The sequence below is a fragment of the Aricia agestis genome, chromosome 16, assembly GCF_905147365.1.
Source record: "Aricia agestis chromosome 16, ilAriAges1.1, whole genome shotgun sequence".
Classification (NCBI taxonomy): Eukaryota; Metazoa; Arthropoda; class Insecta; order Lepidoptera; family Lycaenidae; genus Aricia; species Aricia agestis.
Window position 1 is genome coordinate 14481239 of NC_056421.1, and position 14112 is coordinate 14495350.

A 14112-nucleotide genomic window follows, 5' to 3' on the forward strand; every position below is an offset into this window, starting at 1 on the left:
TAATTGACAGGTTGCCGTCTGACGAAGGAAGACTGGAATTATGGTTGAAAAAAATTGAAAAGCCTGGTTGGCGTCCGAAAATTGCTACTACCGCTTGCCGTTACTATTTAAGTGTACAAACGTTCTCTGTGAAAATACAAGCGCAAAACTAACCATTCGATCGTGATTATGTTTGGAAAATTTATTTCAGCGTCTACTCTTTCCTGACAGACTGTAACTGTGTAACGGTAACTAATAAAATATAATGTTATATTTATGGATCACGTTATCCAATTAGTTATTTCCCTCGCACTTCTGCAATCAGCGCCAAAATGGCGAAAATCAAATGAGTTAAAGTAAATCGATAAAATTTGGCTTGCTAGATCCATAAATAGGAACTTTTATATTATTACTAGACGTTCCGCACGGCTTCTCCCACGTAAATATCTCATAACACAGACAAATTGGTCCACAAAAAATAGCCTATATAATCCTTCACTATATGATTGTTCAAATTGGACCAGCAGTTTCTGAGATTATAGCGTTCAAACAAACAAACTTCCGCTTTATAATATAATATGATGAGATTAGTTAGGGTCTAATCACACAGAACACTTATTCAGCTTTGTTCAGCTTTAATACGATACACTGTAGCACTACTTTGATAATATTAGAAATGAAATTAGAAAATACAATACAACAAAGTTTTCGTTAGAAGCTTATCTTCAGTTTTGTTTTTAGTTTTTCGTAGTGCTAACTGCTAAAAATAAATGGATTATAGATAGGTACTGCTACTTCACGACTACGTATGAAATCGTTGTTAATTTATTACGCCTATCTAAATTACGGAGAGGAAGTCTGTAATCTTTAATACAAATATGTAGCGTTTGTATTAATATTATTGTCCTAAAGCCGGCGCCAGACATGGGCTTCAAAGTTTGAGCAAACTTTGCCCAAATAGGAAAATGCCAGCAATAACTTTGCACATATAGGCAAATGTCAGTGCCACACTTGGTGAATTGGCGTATTTTATCACATGTCTGGCGCCCGCATAATGGTCGACATTATCTGAATCTGGAAACATTTCATCGATAATAGAAAAGACAGTTGTACATCACTAGTATTAGTTCCAAATACTCCCACTACTGCTATCAGCGCCAATATGGCAACATGATGGTGACTTTCAAACGTCATTTTTACGTCAAATTTAGTTCCTATCCCTAATAATAGGGGAGCTGATGCCGCTTCAAATAGGCACAAAAAATAGCTGTCATTTCCAAAGAGAATATAATCACTACGTGGTCATTTCAAAGGGTCATCATCAGTCCAGCGTACTTGTATAATGGAGGTCAGTGGTGGTGTCCCTCCCACTTTGTGTAATGTGTTCTGTGCTCCTTGTGAGTATAGTATTCGTTGCAGTTGGTTCTATGCCCTGCCCTCGCACAAGAAATCAATACATTTTCATAGAGAATAAAGTAAAGTGACCATAAACACAGGTCAGCTGACATAATTTTTATCATTGGTCTTGTGATAGTGGAAATACGCCGCCATTCTCAGATCGTCTTTTCCATCTAAATTGTCCTGTGAGTAATTTTGCTGAAAATATTTATTATTTTAGAGCTATCGCTACTTATGTTTGTGCTACTGTGATATTCTTTTTTGCATTTATTGATTTTGGTAAGAATTTCCACGAAATCTGCTGTGGAACTCCCCGAATCTAAGACTCGATCAGGGCGAGTTTTGCAGGTCTTTCAATGTTCTTATTAGAATCTCGAATTGGTGTTTTCGAAAGACATTCTTGCATACATTACCAGTGTCGATAGTTTGCTTTATTCAGTGCATTACGTTCATTAAAATATGTATTGTGTATTCTAATTTGTAAATCCATCATGTGACCAAGTTTTGTCCTGACATCCTAAAAATTAGGAGTCCTTGGGTTCATCCAACATTTTTAAAACGAAATTAATACCTTCCTTACAGTTCGATGGAGAAGCAAATAGATTTCACACCCAAATAACTCTATTCTAGTTCACACAAGCTTTCAGCCAAGTAGGTATCTACAGTTCTGATTGAGTTTAACTGAATATAACTCATCAAATATACTTTATTGTGCACAAACATAACAGTGAAATTTACATTATTTAACAAATGAGACATGTACACAAGGGTGGCCTTATTACTTGAAAGCAATTTCTTCTAGGTGTACATCATTTGTAGAGGCCTACGAATTATAACAAAACAAGCATGTGTCAAGATCCTATCAGCATCATAAGAAAACTATTAGGAAAATATACTGCCTGTAACAACATCACGCACTGAATTGTCAGCTGACTTGCGCTGATGCATCGGCACACAAGTCTACTGACAAGGGAAATAATTTTAACAAGATTCAGAACATCTAAAGTTATGCAGTCATGTTAAATGTCACTTTAGCTGTATCTTCATATAGTCAAAATCCATCAGAACTTGAAAATCAATAAAGTATGAATTTTTACTGGGTTAATAAGACTTCAATAAGCAAATTGAACATATAATAGAATAGGGGTATTTACTGTCCTTTGGGATATTTGTAGCATTTTTGAGCCTGAATGGCTAGCCAGATTCTTGCTTGAAAGAATTACAGTACATCTTGGTCTTAGAGTGACACTAGGTAAAACCCAGGTATTATAAGTTATGAGGAATAGATTACAATAAAAAATGTCCCTTAACTTTAAATGGACAGCAGTAACAATAAAACTGTCACTGTGGTTGTATTTAAATTGAAAATACAATAACATAATATTTCTCGTTGTCAATGAAGATGATCCCAATATGCCTAATCTTCTTTATGCGGAGAGGCTGGCTGATGTTGATTGACAGTGATTGATGGATGAGTGTTATCTTGATACTGTATAATGTTGATCAGCTGAATTGGAAGATTTTATCTCTTCAACTCTGACTACACAGTTTTATTCAGTCATTTTTAGCATAAGTAATAAAAGTTTTATATTTTGATGTTGTGTAATCATTTTTTTCACAGACTTTTGCAAACATGCAAACTCTTTTATTTCACACCAATAATAATTTCTCGACGTATAGGTACAGGCCTTCTCTTTCATTCACTAATATAAAAAACGAGAGAAAGCATGATATTAATCTGCAATACATATATTTTACATAATCTGGTTCTAGTAGGCTTTATTTATATTATAATACCTTTTTTTTTACAGGTAATAGAATAAGTCATTCAAAATGTCGAAGGGCGGTTTAAAGACGATCGCCGACGAGGAGAATGAGGAGAGATTCGGTTATGTCTTTGCCGTGTCCGGTCCCGGTGAGTGAGAACCCCATTATTGTCCAAGTTGATATAAGGTCGTCGCACATTAAACTGAACCCCACTCCAACGTAACTCACAGCATGGCATGGATATGCAATACTTGCGAATGACAAGTTGACTATTCGTCAATTAGTTAAACAACTAGTTGACGAATAGTTATAGTAAGGTAGTAAATTTACTCCTAAGTCAGACTACATAAAGCTAAGAATTCAATGCCATACTGTGAGTTTGGTTGGTGTTGAATAAATGTAATATGTATAATGCATATTGCATATACTTTTAGTCCCTTCACAATGAGGGTTTTCGATATATCGAATGGTGGCAAATGATATATCATTTGCCACCAGAGGGATGGTAGCCAGTAGCTATTGGGTCTTTCGTGTCGAATGTCGTATCATACAGACAATATGACAGCTATATTGTGACAAGTAGAAGGTATTTCGTGACATATGACAGCTGTTTGACATTACAATTGAAACAATAGACCGTACGGCTACATAGCGCTATTTGTCCCTCATTATGTGAAATTAATTCTTAATTGTTTTATATGCTAGTCGTTACGGCGGAGAAGATGTCTGGGTCGGCCATGTACGAGCTGGTGCGTGTGGGGTACAATGAGTTGGTCGGAGAGATCATCCGTCTTGAGGGTGACATGGCCACCATTCAGGTAAACATAGCATTTATTAAATTTGTTAAATATAATGAGATAATAACTAAAACATAATGTATTGCTTGAGATCATCATGATTATTACTCTGGAACCGTACATTTTGCGCCTTAATAAAAGAATATTCTATGCCTGGACTCAAAAGTATTTCCATGCAAAATTTTATCTAAATCGGGTAGGTGGCGTGAAGTTATGTATTTAAAAGTTTTAATGCCTTATCGCGTATCAACTAGCGCCACCGACCGAGCGACCACCACTATAGTTATATCATACCACTTTGGTCGGTCAAAAGATGCGCTATGTGCATATCCCACAGTCTGCTTGTCAAGCCATTTTTCTGACTTAGCTTTTACTATCACCATATTCCAGGTATACGAGGAGACATCAGGTGTGACAGTGGGAGACCCCGTGCTGCGTACCGGCAAGCCCCTGTCCGTGGAGCTGGGACCGGGTATCATGGGCTCCATCTTTGACGGTATCCAGCGTCCCCTGAAGGACATCAACGAGCTGACACAGTCCATCTACATCCCCAAGGGTGTGAACGTGCCCTGCCTCGCTCGTGAGATCGACTGGGAGTTCAACCCGGAGTATGTGAAAGTCGGATCACACATCACAGGTACTCTATGCTTTCTGAATTTCAGATATCCTCAATGTTAAGGTATAACCTTATGATTATGATAGTATAATTGATTTGATATAGTTTTAATTTATACTAGAACTACTGGGTAAGGCTAGATAGACTGGTGCAAAATTTTGATAATATAAAAAGCACGCTTTTCTTTATCTTTTAACAAATATATTTAATAAAGTTATTACTTCTAAAATAAAACAGGCTAGAATAGGATATAAAGTTTGCTAAGACATTTAAAACTAAATGGTAACTAAATCCCAGACAAATAACGCGTAGAAGTTTGGCCAGTAAGCTATCGTTACTTGCTTTTTTAACTCACGCACGAATTTTCAACTGTCACGTTACCACAGACGTACGACAGGGAAGTTGATATCCATATCGCGTTTCTGTTGTATATTATCCAGGATATATAGAGTTCTCAGTTAAGCTCATAGAATCTGGGCCAGACATTTGTAATATTTGTCATAGTGTTAGAATTGTAGGCAGTTATGGCATAATTCCAACATTGAATGACTCATGTTATCTGCAACAGACAGTCTCCTGCATAGTTGTTTAATGAAAGAAAATGAAATCTTTATACCAATTGTTTTATTACATGGAGAGACTGAAAGGAAATTAAAAATACGTGTGGCACTCGGGAGCTGCCGCGGTAAAGCTATTGCATAGCATTTTTTATCAACTTATGCAATTATAATTCGCATACGTCTTGTCACACGCACACAAACACCGTGCCAAAGTCTGGCAACGTCGCACCAAGTGAGGGTTGTAAGTTTTTTCGTTTGGAAAATTCATAGACTCAGTCGCCGCGTTCAAAGTCCGCGATAAAAGCTATGCAATAGCTTAAAATCAGAGCATTTATAAAACACGTAATTCCCCTTTTTAAATAGTAGGTCTCTAGGCTTTTTCATGGTTTTATTATATTATGTCTTATGTATTTCGTATTGTGACCAGGTGGTGACCGTTACGGTATCGTCCACGAGAACACCTTGGTCAAGCACCGCATGCTGATGCCACCCAAGGCCAAGGGTACAGTCACCTACATCGCCCCGGCTGGCAACTACAAAGTCACTGTAAGTAAACATTGTTAAATTTTCTTACATACCTAATAGTAAAGCATATATGTAAATAATTATTATATTAAGGTTTAAATGAAGCATGTAGCCTAATTTAACCCCTTGGGGAAAGTAATATTATATTCCTAACAAATCTGCCTGTTAACACTAGTAAAATTGCAATATCAGAATAAAATCCTTTGTTATTGTTCTAAATTCAAACCATGTTAAAATTTTTCATTATCTTCTTTTCCTTCTTTTTTATCTGAAACCTTATGTTTTGCCACCTTACACTAAATAACTTAAACGCTCAGGACACGGTTCTGGAGACGGAGTTCGACGGGGAGCGCACCAAGTACAGCATGTTGCAAGTGTGGCCGGTGCGTCAGCCGCGACCTGTCACTGAGAAGCTGCCCGCCAACCACCCGCTGTTGACCGGACAGCGTGTGCTCGACTCGCTTTTCCCGTGAGTACAGTTGTAAAATACTGCCGTCTAATAACGCGTGTGTTATTTGACGGCAGTATTATTGAGTTAGTTGAATGTGAATTGAGTTAGATTGATGTTCTAATAGCCAACTTGCTTAAAACTACATCTTTACGAGCATTTCGTTTTGAGTAGTACTAATTTTAAAGTATCACTTGGGCCTAAAAATTTTATTCTTTATCAAATTAAACTAAAACAAGAATTGAATCAATGATTTCTAAAACAACATAAGTAACTAAAAGTAAAATTTTCAGGAAACACAAAAACCTGGATAATTTTTGATAATGCAAGTAATTTATAATTATGTATATTATATTTTATATTTCTGTATAATAAAATAAAAAGATGTATAAAAATACATTATTAGGAGCTATAAATAAATGGATAATAAAGTTTTTCACTTATGTGCTTTTGACATTAAATCTGTTACTTGTGTTGTTTTGATACCCAAGAAACTACTGTAAATCATAACAAAATGTTGTTATTGCCTATGCCTACTTTTATAGTTATGCATCATCTCCCACTTCATCTACAGTTTCTACTGTGGTTGGCCACTCCAAAATTTCATCATAGAAATCTTTAAAGGTATCAGGGACATAGGAAATTAACTTTTTGATATCTTCAATTTTTTTTATATTTATCGGTACCAAAAGTTCGAAACGTAATGTTGGTCGAATTTATTGCTAATTTACGCCATTGAAGGTCAAACAAAGGTTAAACTTGGGTTAAACGTATTTTTTCAAAAATATAAGTAACTAATGGGTATTTTTTTCGTTTATACACAGAAAAACCATCACTGACCTTATTCCTCGAATTGTTTTTGTAATGAGCAAAATTAAAAAAAATGGACAATCCCCATTGTGCATACAATGGGGATTGTCCATTTTTTTTTAACTTGTGTTGTTCTAACAATCACCAAAGAGAAATGTCAGTCAGTTATGTTGTTCCAACACTAAGCGATATTTTCAGTAGTTCAATTTACATAGAAAACGCAAAGCAATTGTGTTGTTTTAATGCACAATTTATTAATGGCCATAGACTTAATCCAAAATCGCTATAAACTCGATTTCGGCAAAAATGTTAGTTATGTTGTTTTAGAAATCATCGATTCAAATAATTTATCTACTTTCTTCAAGCTACGGTAAGTAAATAATAGTCGTTTACTCCTTCAGCTGCGTCCAGGGCGGTACCACGGCCATCCCCGGAGCCTTCGGTTGCGGCAAGACTGTCATCTCGCAGGCTCTGTCCAAGTACTCCAACTCTGACGTCATTGTCTACGTCGGTTGCGGAGAGCGAGGTACGCTAGAACAACTAATGGCGATTTTAGGTCATGCTATGCATGTTTAAAATGGATTTTATCTGTTGTTTGTAAAATATTTAAAACATGCTTAGTACTAAGACAAGATTATTTATAGATTACAGTATTTTTCAATTCAGTAATTTAATAGCATTATTATAATGTACACGGCTTTTTCACTAATCAGGCTGTTAAAAACGAATTAATATCTATTTCATAAACAAGACTTAGTGATTACTTCATTTATCTTTTTATTTAATATTGTCACTCTTATGTCCCCAGGTAACGAGATGTCTGAAGTACTCCGGGACTTCCCCGAGCTGTCTGTGGAGATTGACGGCGTCACGGAGTCCATCATGAAGCGTACCGCGCTCGTCGCCAACACCTCCAACATGCCTGTAGCCGCCCGAGAGGCCTCCATCTACACTGGTCAGTATACGTGTTCCGCTCGCACACACGCTCAAGGGCTCATTGAGAGTAACTTCGAAACGAATGTAATGTCATTCGACAACCAATATGGCGTCTCATTCAAGGTAGGGGGATATAGTTATTTTCATGCACTTCTGCAATATGGGTATCAAATGAAAGGGCTCATTGATAGTAACTCGGAAACGAATGTAATATCATTCTACGTCCAATATGGCGGCTCATCTAAGATAGGGGAATATAGTTATTTTTAAAGCACTTCTGCGATATGGGTATCAAACAAAAAGGCTCATTGAGAGTAAATTGAAAAGTAATGTCGTGTCCTGTCGTTCCGTGTCGTGTCGTATCGTGTCGTATCGTAACATGACGTGACGTGACGTGTCGTGACGTGACGTGACGTGACGTGACGTGACGTGACGTGACGTGTGTCGTGTCGTGTCGTGTTGTGTCGTGTCGTGTCGTGTCGTGTCGTGTCGTGTCGTGTCGTGTCGTGTCGTGTCGTGTCGTGTCGTGTCGTGTCATGTGTCGAAATACTCTTTTATTTTGCAATACAATGAAAGGCTTAGAAAATGCCAGGTTGAATCCGGTCATTTTTGTTAAGTGATATTTAATTTTTTAGTCGCAAAATTTAGATAGTACGATTTCTTAAAGACTTAAATTCAGTTAATCAGATTTTAACAAATTCTTGAAACAAAACAAACTACAATAAAGCAGACTTAAGAAATCTAGTCAGATATTTAACTAAAAAACAAAAAATAAATTATAAGCAAAAAACCTTTTGAAAAAAGCTTTTATTTAAATATATAAGGGGAAGAAGAAAATAAATTTCCCCTTAAAAATTCAAATTTTTCAGTTATAACCTCAATATATTATACAATTTGCATTATAATAAAAGCTTGTCGCGAGATTTAACAATCTGTCAATATTGAATGAAGTAAGTACTTTATTAAAATAAAAAATATAATATCAGTTTATAATATTATTATTAACAAATCTCGCGACAAGCTTTTATTATAATGCAAATTGTATAATATATTGAGGTTATAACTGAAAAGTTAGAATTTTTAAGGGGAAATTTATTTTCTTCTTTTTAAAGTATTTAAATAAAAGCTTTTTTCAAAAAGTTTTTTGCTTATAATTTATTTTATTATCACATAATAATATGTGATAATAAAAAAAAAGCATATCAATTTCCACTAGCCAACTCATACATAATATATTATTGATATAAGCAAGTTCACTAAACGATTTTTTTTAATATTTTTGCGTCTACGACATTATAATTCCTCACTAAAAACATTATCATCCAAATCCTGACAACTATTCCTAAACATTTTAACAACTAGTCCTATTTTTTTTATTCATTGTATTGTCGTATTATATTGAGATGAATACAACATATATTTACCACCCACTTTATATTTTGTTCCCAGGTATCACCCTATCCGAGTACTTCCGTGACATGGGTTACAACGTATCCATGATGGCGGACTCCACGTCCCGTTGGGCCGAGGCGCTTCGTGAGATCTCGGGTCGTCTCGCCGAGATGCCCGCCGACTCGGGCTACCCCGCCTACCTGGGCGCCCGTCTCGCCTCCTTCTACGAGCGCGCCGGACGCGTCAAGTGTCTCGGTAACCCCGAGAGAGAAGGTGAGTTATGGAATGTGCTAGAGAAGTTCTTGGAGTTGCAATAATGTTGCTACTACTTTAGATAGTTTTATAGTTTGTGTCATTTTATTTTACTGTAAAACTAAAACAATAGACCGTTGTGCCAGATAATAAATCATAGTTTGTTGATCCTTTTTAATAAAGTGTAATTGTTATAAAATGTAGTAAAAGAATGATGATATTTCAAAATTCTATTAAATGTAAAAAGGACATGTATAATTTTACGTGGACGTGGATAATTTTATCTGAGACTCTTACTTTAAAAGAAGCAGGAGGCTATATTCGGCTGTAGATATATATTTGCGAAATAAGTTTACCTTTATAGTTAAATATAATTGACACAAAATATAGTCATTTAAACACTCTCATGTATGTTTCATGTAATAGTAATTTTGAGTACAACAATTCAACTGTATCGTTTACCCCCAGGTTCCGTGTCCATCGTCGGTGCCGTATCACCCCCCGGTGGTGACTTCTCGGATCCCGTCACCGCCGCCACCCTGGGTATCGTGCAGGTGTTCTGGGGTCTCGACAAGAAGCTCGCCCAGAGGAAACACTTCCCCTCCATCAACTGGCTCATCTCTTACAGGTGGGTAGACTGATGTTTGTCGAAGTAAGTTTGTGAGATATCCTTAGGCGTGATCACAGAATATTACATAAATAGTGACAGGTTTTAGGGATAGAATGATAGATTTGTTAATCTGTCACTATGTCTATTCTTATGTATAAGGAACTTGATGGCGGCTATTCTAAGTGTGCCGCAGACTGGCAAACTGGGCCAGGTCACATGGACTGGTTAAAATTGGCAAAGTCTGGTTGAAGTTATTGTTCTCTAATCATAATTAGAGTCTAGTGGGACATCCATTACACTTATTGGCTTACTTTGGTACCTTTTAACATTTAATTAGTTACTGTTGAATCGCCCAGAATTATTTGATCGAAGGTCATAGTAAAATAACAAACTATATTTCCTTCTGCAGCAAGTACATGCGTGCTTTGGATGACTTCTATGAGAAGAACTACCCCGAGTTCGTGCCACTCAGGACTAAGGTATGTTTGTGACAACATCATCTATATAAGTTTTTATCAGAACTATTGTAGTTTAAACTTATCGAGTATCGAGGTTAGCGACAACATTTAATTCAGACATTTGATAATTAATGTCGAAGTGAATTTTGGTCTGTCATGTAACATGTTATAAATGACGTATTAATTTTTTTAAAGAGCACAAGAGTACGTAAAGACATTATAAGAGTAATTCTTCGAGGCCCACCAAAATGTGGTCACACGCTCTTTACTACTTCCCTATTAAACATACAGCATTAGGACCAAACACACGTTATTCCTCATTTATTTAAGTATCTGATTTCAATAAAAACATCTATAATTATTTATAGTTTTTGTTTAATGGTTAATTCAATGTCTAAATCGGGGCAAAATCGGTGTTCTCCGCGTGTCACACTCTGTTCGCGCTTACGGAAAGCTTTAATAACTTTTGTATTCTATTCATTAGCATAGAGTGTGATACATCAAAATTATCTAGATTAACTGGGTTACTTAATTCCTAAAATGAAATAATGTTATACCTTAAGTTCAAAAAGTTAATAGGCATGACGTCTGTTTCACACGATTTTGCTAGTTTCACGAGCGGGTAATAAAACTGCACCTATCTTCCAAACGCGACGACTTGTGGTTACACGTTTTAGCTGCACCAACGCTCAGTGTCTTTCCAGCATCAGTACAGGGGACTCAAACCCTCGTTGCTTCAAAACAAAGAAAATATAAGATAAGATATTCCTTAAAAATTTTGTGGTCGCTGTAGTCACGTAACTTTTGCGAGCATGTTTTGAATGATAATCCATACTAATATTTTTTTTGAATGATAATTTTTTTCGCATTTATAAAAATGCGAAAGTGTGTCTGTCTGTCTGTTACCTCTTCCCACCCAAACCGCTGGACCGATTTTGCTGAAATTTGGCATGGAGATACTTTGAGTCCCGGGAAAGGACATAGGATACTTTTTACCCCGAAAAAATGTACGGTTCCCACGCAATAAACGAGTTTTGGCGCAACTGAGTTGCGGGCGTCATCTAGTAATTTATAATTATGACACTCATATCAAATTAAGGAATAAGGTATATTATCGAGATTATTTCCTAGTACTTTGTTTATTTACCTATTACTTTAATCATAATTCAAAAAAATGTAACATTTTCGTAACTTTCGTGGCACAATTTTCGTGGATTTTCACCCATAAAAGTTACCTAGTGACCTACGAAAGCTACGTAGGCTGTTTTGTACACCGTTTTCCTATGTGAATTGGCTATAGTATAGTATTTCCAGCTATGGTTTTGGTACCCAGAACTAATTTTTCACTCTACAAGCTTTTTTTGAAAAACAAAAAACATATGTGGCTTTATCCGTCAATCTACCTCCTGATCTTTTCCCCAAATATATCGAATCTGCTTCTAATCTAGTGGATTTACCTGAATATCAGTATTTTACATGAACAACTGATATTACATCCTTAATCCAAATGCAATGCGATACGATACTCAGACGAGAGCGAGCGAAGCGAGCCCTCGTATATATCCCACAAACTGAATCGAAGAAAATATTATGATCTTGTGTCCTAAATCTCCATATTTAGTTGAAAACCCCCTTATATGACCTCCTAAATCACTTATTCTTCACGAACTTCAAATAAAATCACCTGAACCTCGAAAAAATCACATCATTTCAGGACCGGTTACTTGACAGATTAAGCAACAAATTAAAGCTCCATGCTCTTTAGTATTGTTGATCTTAATAAAAACTGATTAAATAAATAATGATTTATTTTATTTTTTAAGGAAAAAAAAGATTTCAATCCATATTTTGTTCCTAGAAAATTCAATGGTAACTTTCGTGGGGACGAAATTTCAAATTTGATTATCTCAGTAGTTTATGGACCGATTTACATGCCTTAAAGATCGTATTTATTATCTTTAGAACACCTTAAAGGCATTTGCATTTATTTAAAGATAAATCGAAAATAAAAAATTCCCACGAAAGTGACGCGGAGAATCATTTTTGAAGAATCACTCATAATAAGGTGAAAACTATTATTTCTTCAGGTCAAGGAGATTCTACAAGAAGAAGAGGATCTGTCAGAAATCGTGCAGCTGGTCGGTAAAGCGTCGCTGGCGGAGACCGACAAGATTACCCTTGAAGTCGCTAAGCTCCTGAAGGACGACTTCCTACAACAGAACAGCTACTCCGCGTACGATCGCTTCTGCCCCTTCTACAAGACCGTCGGCATGTTACGTAACATCATCGCCTTCTATGACATGTCACGACACGCTGTCGAGAGCACCGCCCAGAGTGACAATAAAGTGACATGGAACGTCATCCGCGACGCCATGGCTAACGTACTGTACCAGCTCTCCTCGATGAAGTTCAAGGTAACTATGATTATATTTGTACACAGACATGTACGCAACGTGTACGCAACGTGTACGCACTGCGTACATTTTATAGACATACATTTTTTACTCAGTAAATAACTATACATGTTTGCTTGTCTTTGTCTGACATACTGAAAAAGTCACATGACACAGAAAGACAATTATAAGCCACGTAAATATCTTAATTAGTGAGGAGGTACATGTAACATGATACGCTATGCGTACATGTTATATACTTACAAATTATTTACAAATCTGATTACTTATACAAGCTATCATGAACTTTCTTTTTCAATGTATCAAACACAAGTTGCTTAAAATTACATAATTATAATAATCACAGAAATATACAATACTTCATTCTAAAATGAGATTTTTTTGTCGTTTTTAATGTGGCGGTAGCTTACTTAATACATTGTGTATCCCCAGGACCCCGTAAAGGACGGCGAGGCGAAGATCAAGGCAGACTTCGACCAGCTGCTGGAGGACATGTCGGCGGCGTTCCGCAACATCGAGGACTAAGTCCCCTGTCCCCCGCGTGTCGGCGCGTCGGGGCCGACACGCTGTCCGCTCGCGTGCGAGGTGTGCCGGGATACGGATAACTTGATAGTCCGGATATTATTATCTGTGCGGATATTTAGCATTGTCTAATGTCTATATCTCTATAACTAGTTACCGGATACGGATAAGTTATCAAGTATTTGTATCCGGATATTATAAATATCGATTCGGATATTTGATAGCGAACATCTTTCTCTCGATAACTTGTCAAATATCCGAGTGGATATAGCGTCTCCGGCACATCACTAGATAATAAATATCGATTTTAGTCGATTCGTTATATGGATTTAATGATGATATTATATTCCGATGTTAGTAGTTAACGCGGGCGGAGTTGTAAATAGCCGTCGCCCGACGTCTGCTAAGTTAGTCGTTATTTATATACAGATATATTTATATACACCGATATAAATTCTCCATAATACCCTGTGCATTCCAAGATGAGAAGAGCATTTGTCTCGCTTGAGGCGCGCCCCCGCGTCGCCCAGTATTATGTTGTTCGTACAAATGTCGCAATCGGTTTAACTCGACGTTACGTGTTGATAGTGTTATTATTAAATAAATTTTAAACTGATTGTATTGTGTT

At 36.5% G+C, this 14112-nt stretch overlaps 1 protein-coding gene across 3 annotated transcripts; it reads left to right on the top strand.

Annotated features, from left to right (window-relative positions):
• The first annotated feature begins 1453 nt into the window (after positions 1-1453).
• Positions 1454-14101, top strand: LOC121734817 (V-type proton ATPase catalytic subunit A). 3 transcript variants are annotated; one of them, XR_006036789.1, is made up of 14 exons: positions 1454-1562; positions 3189-3292; positions 3850-3962; positions 4332-4578; positions 5545-5663; positions 5960-6111; positions 7302-7426; positions 7709-7855; positions 9286-9501; positions 9949-10108; positions 10500-10569; positions 12636-12962; positions 13395-13577; positions 13668-13683. XR_006036789.1 is itself a non-coding variant. In XM_042125433.1 (13 exons), exons 2-13 carry the CDS (start codon positions 3211-3213, stop codon positions 13485-13487), a joined length of 1851 nt encoding a protein of 616 aa, XP_041981367.1. In that variant the 5' UTR covers positions 1454-1562; positions 3189-3210; the 3' UTR covers positions 13488-14101. The 3 variants fall into 3 exon arrangements, 2 of the variants coding, with proteins under 2 accessions (XP_041981367.1, XP_041981368.1); XM_042125433.1 differs by having other exon boundaries at positions 13395-14101; XM_042125434.1 differs by having other exon boundaries at positions 1475-1566; positions 3191-3292; positions 13395-14101.
• The last annotated feature ends 11 nt before the right edge of the window (positions 14102-14112 follow it).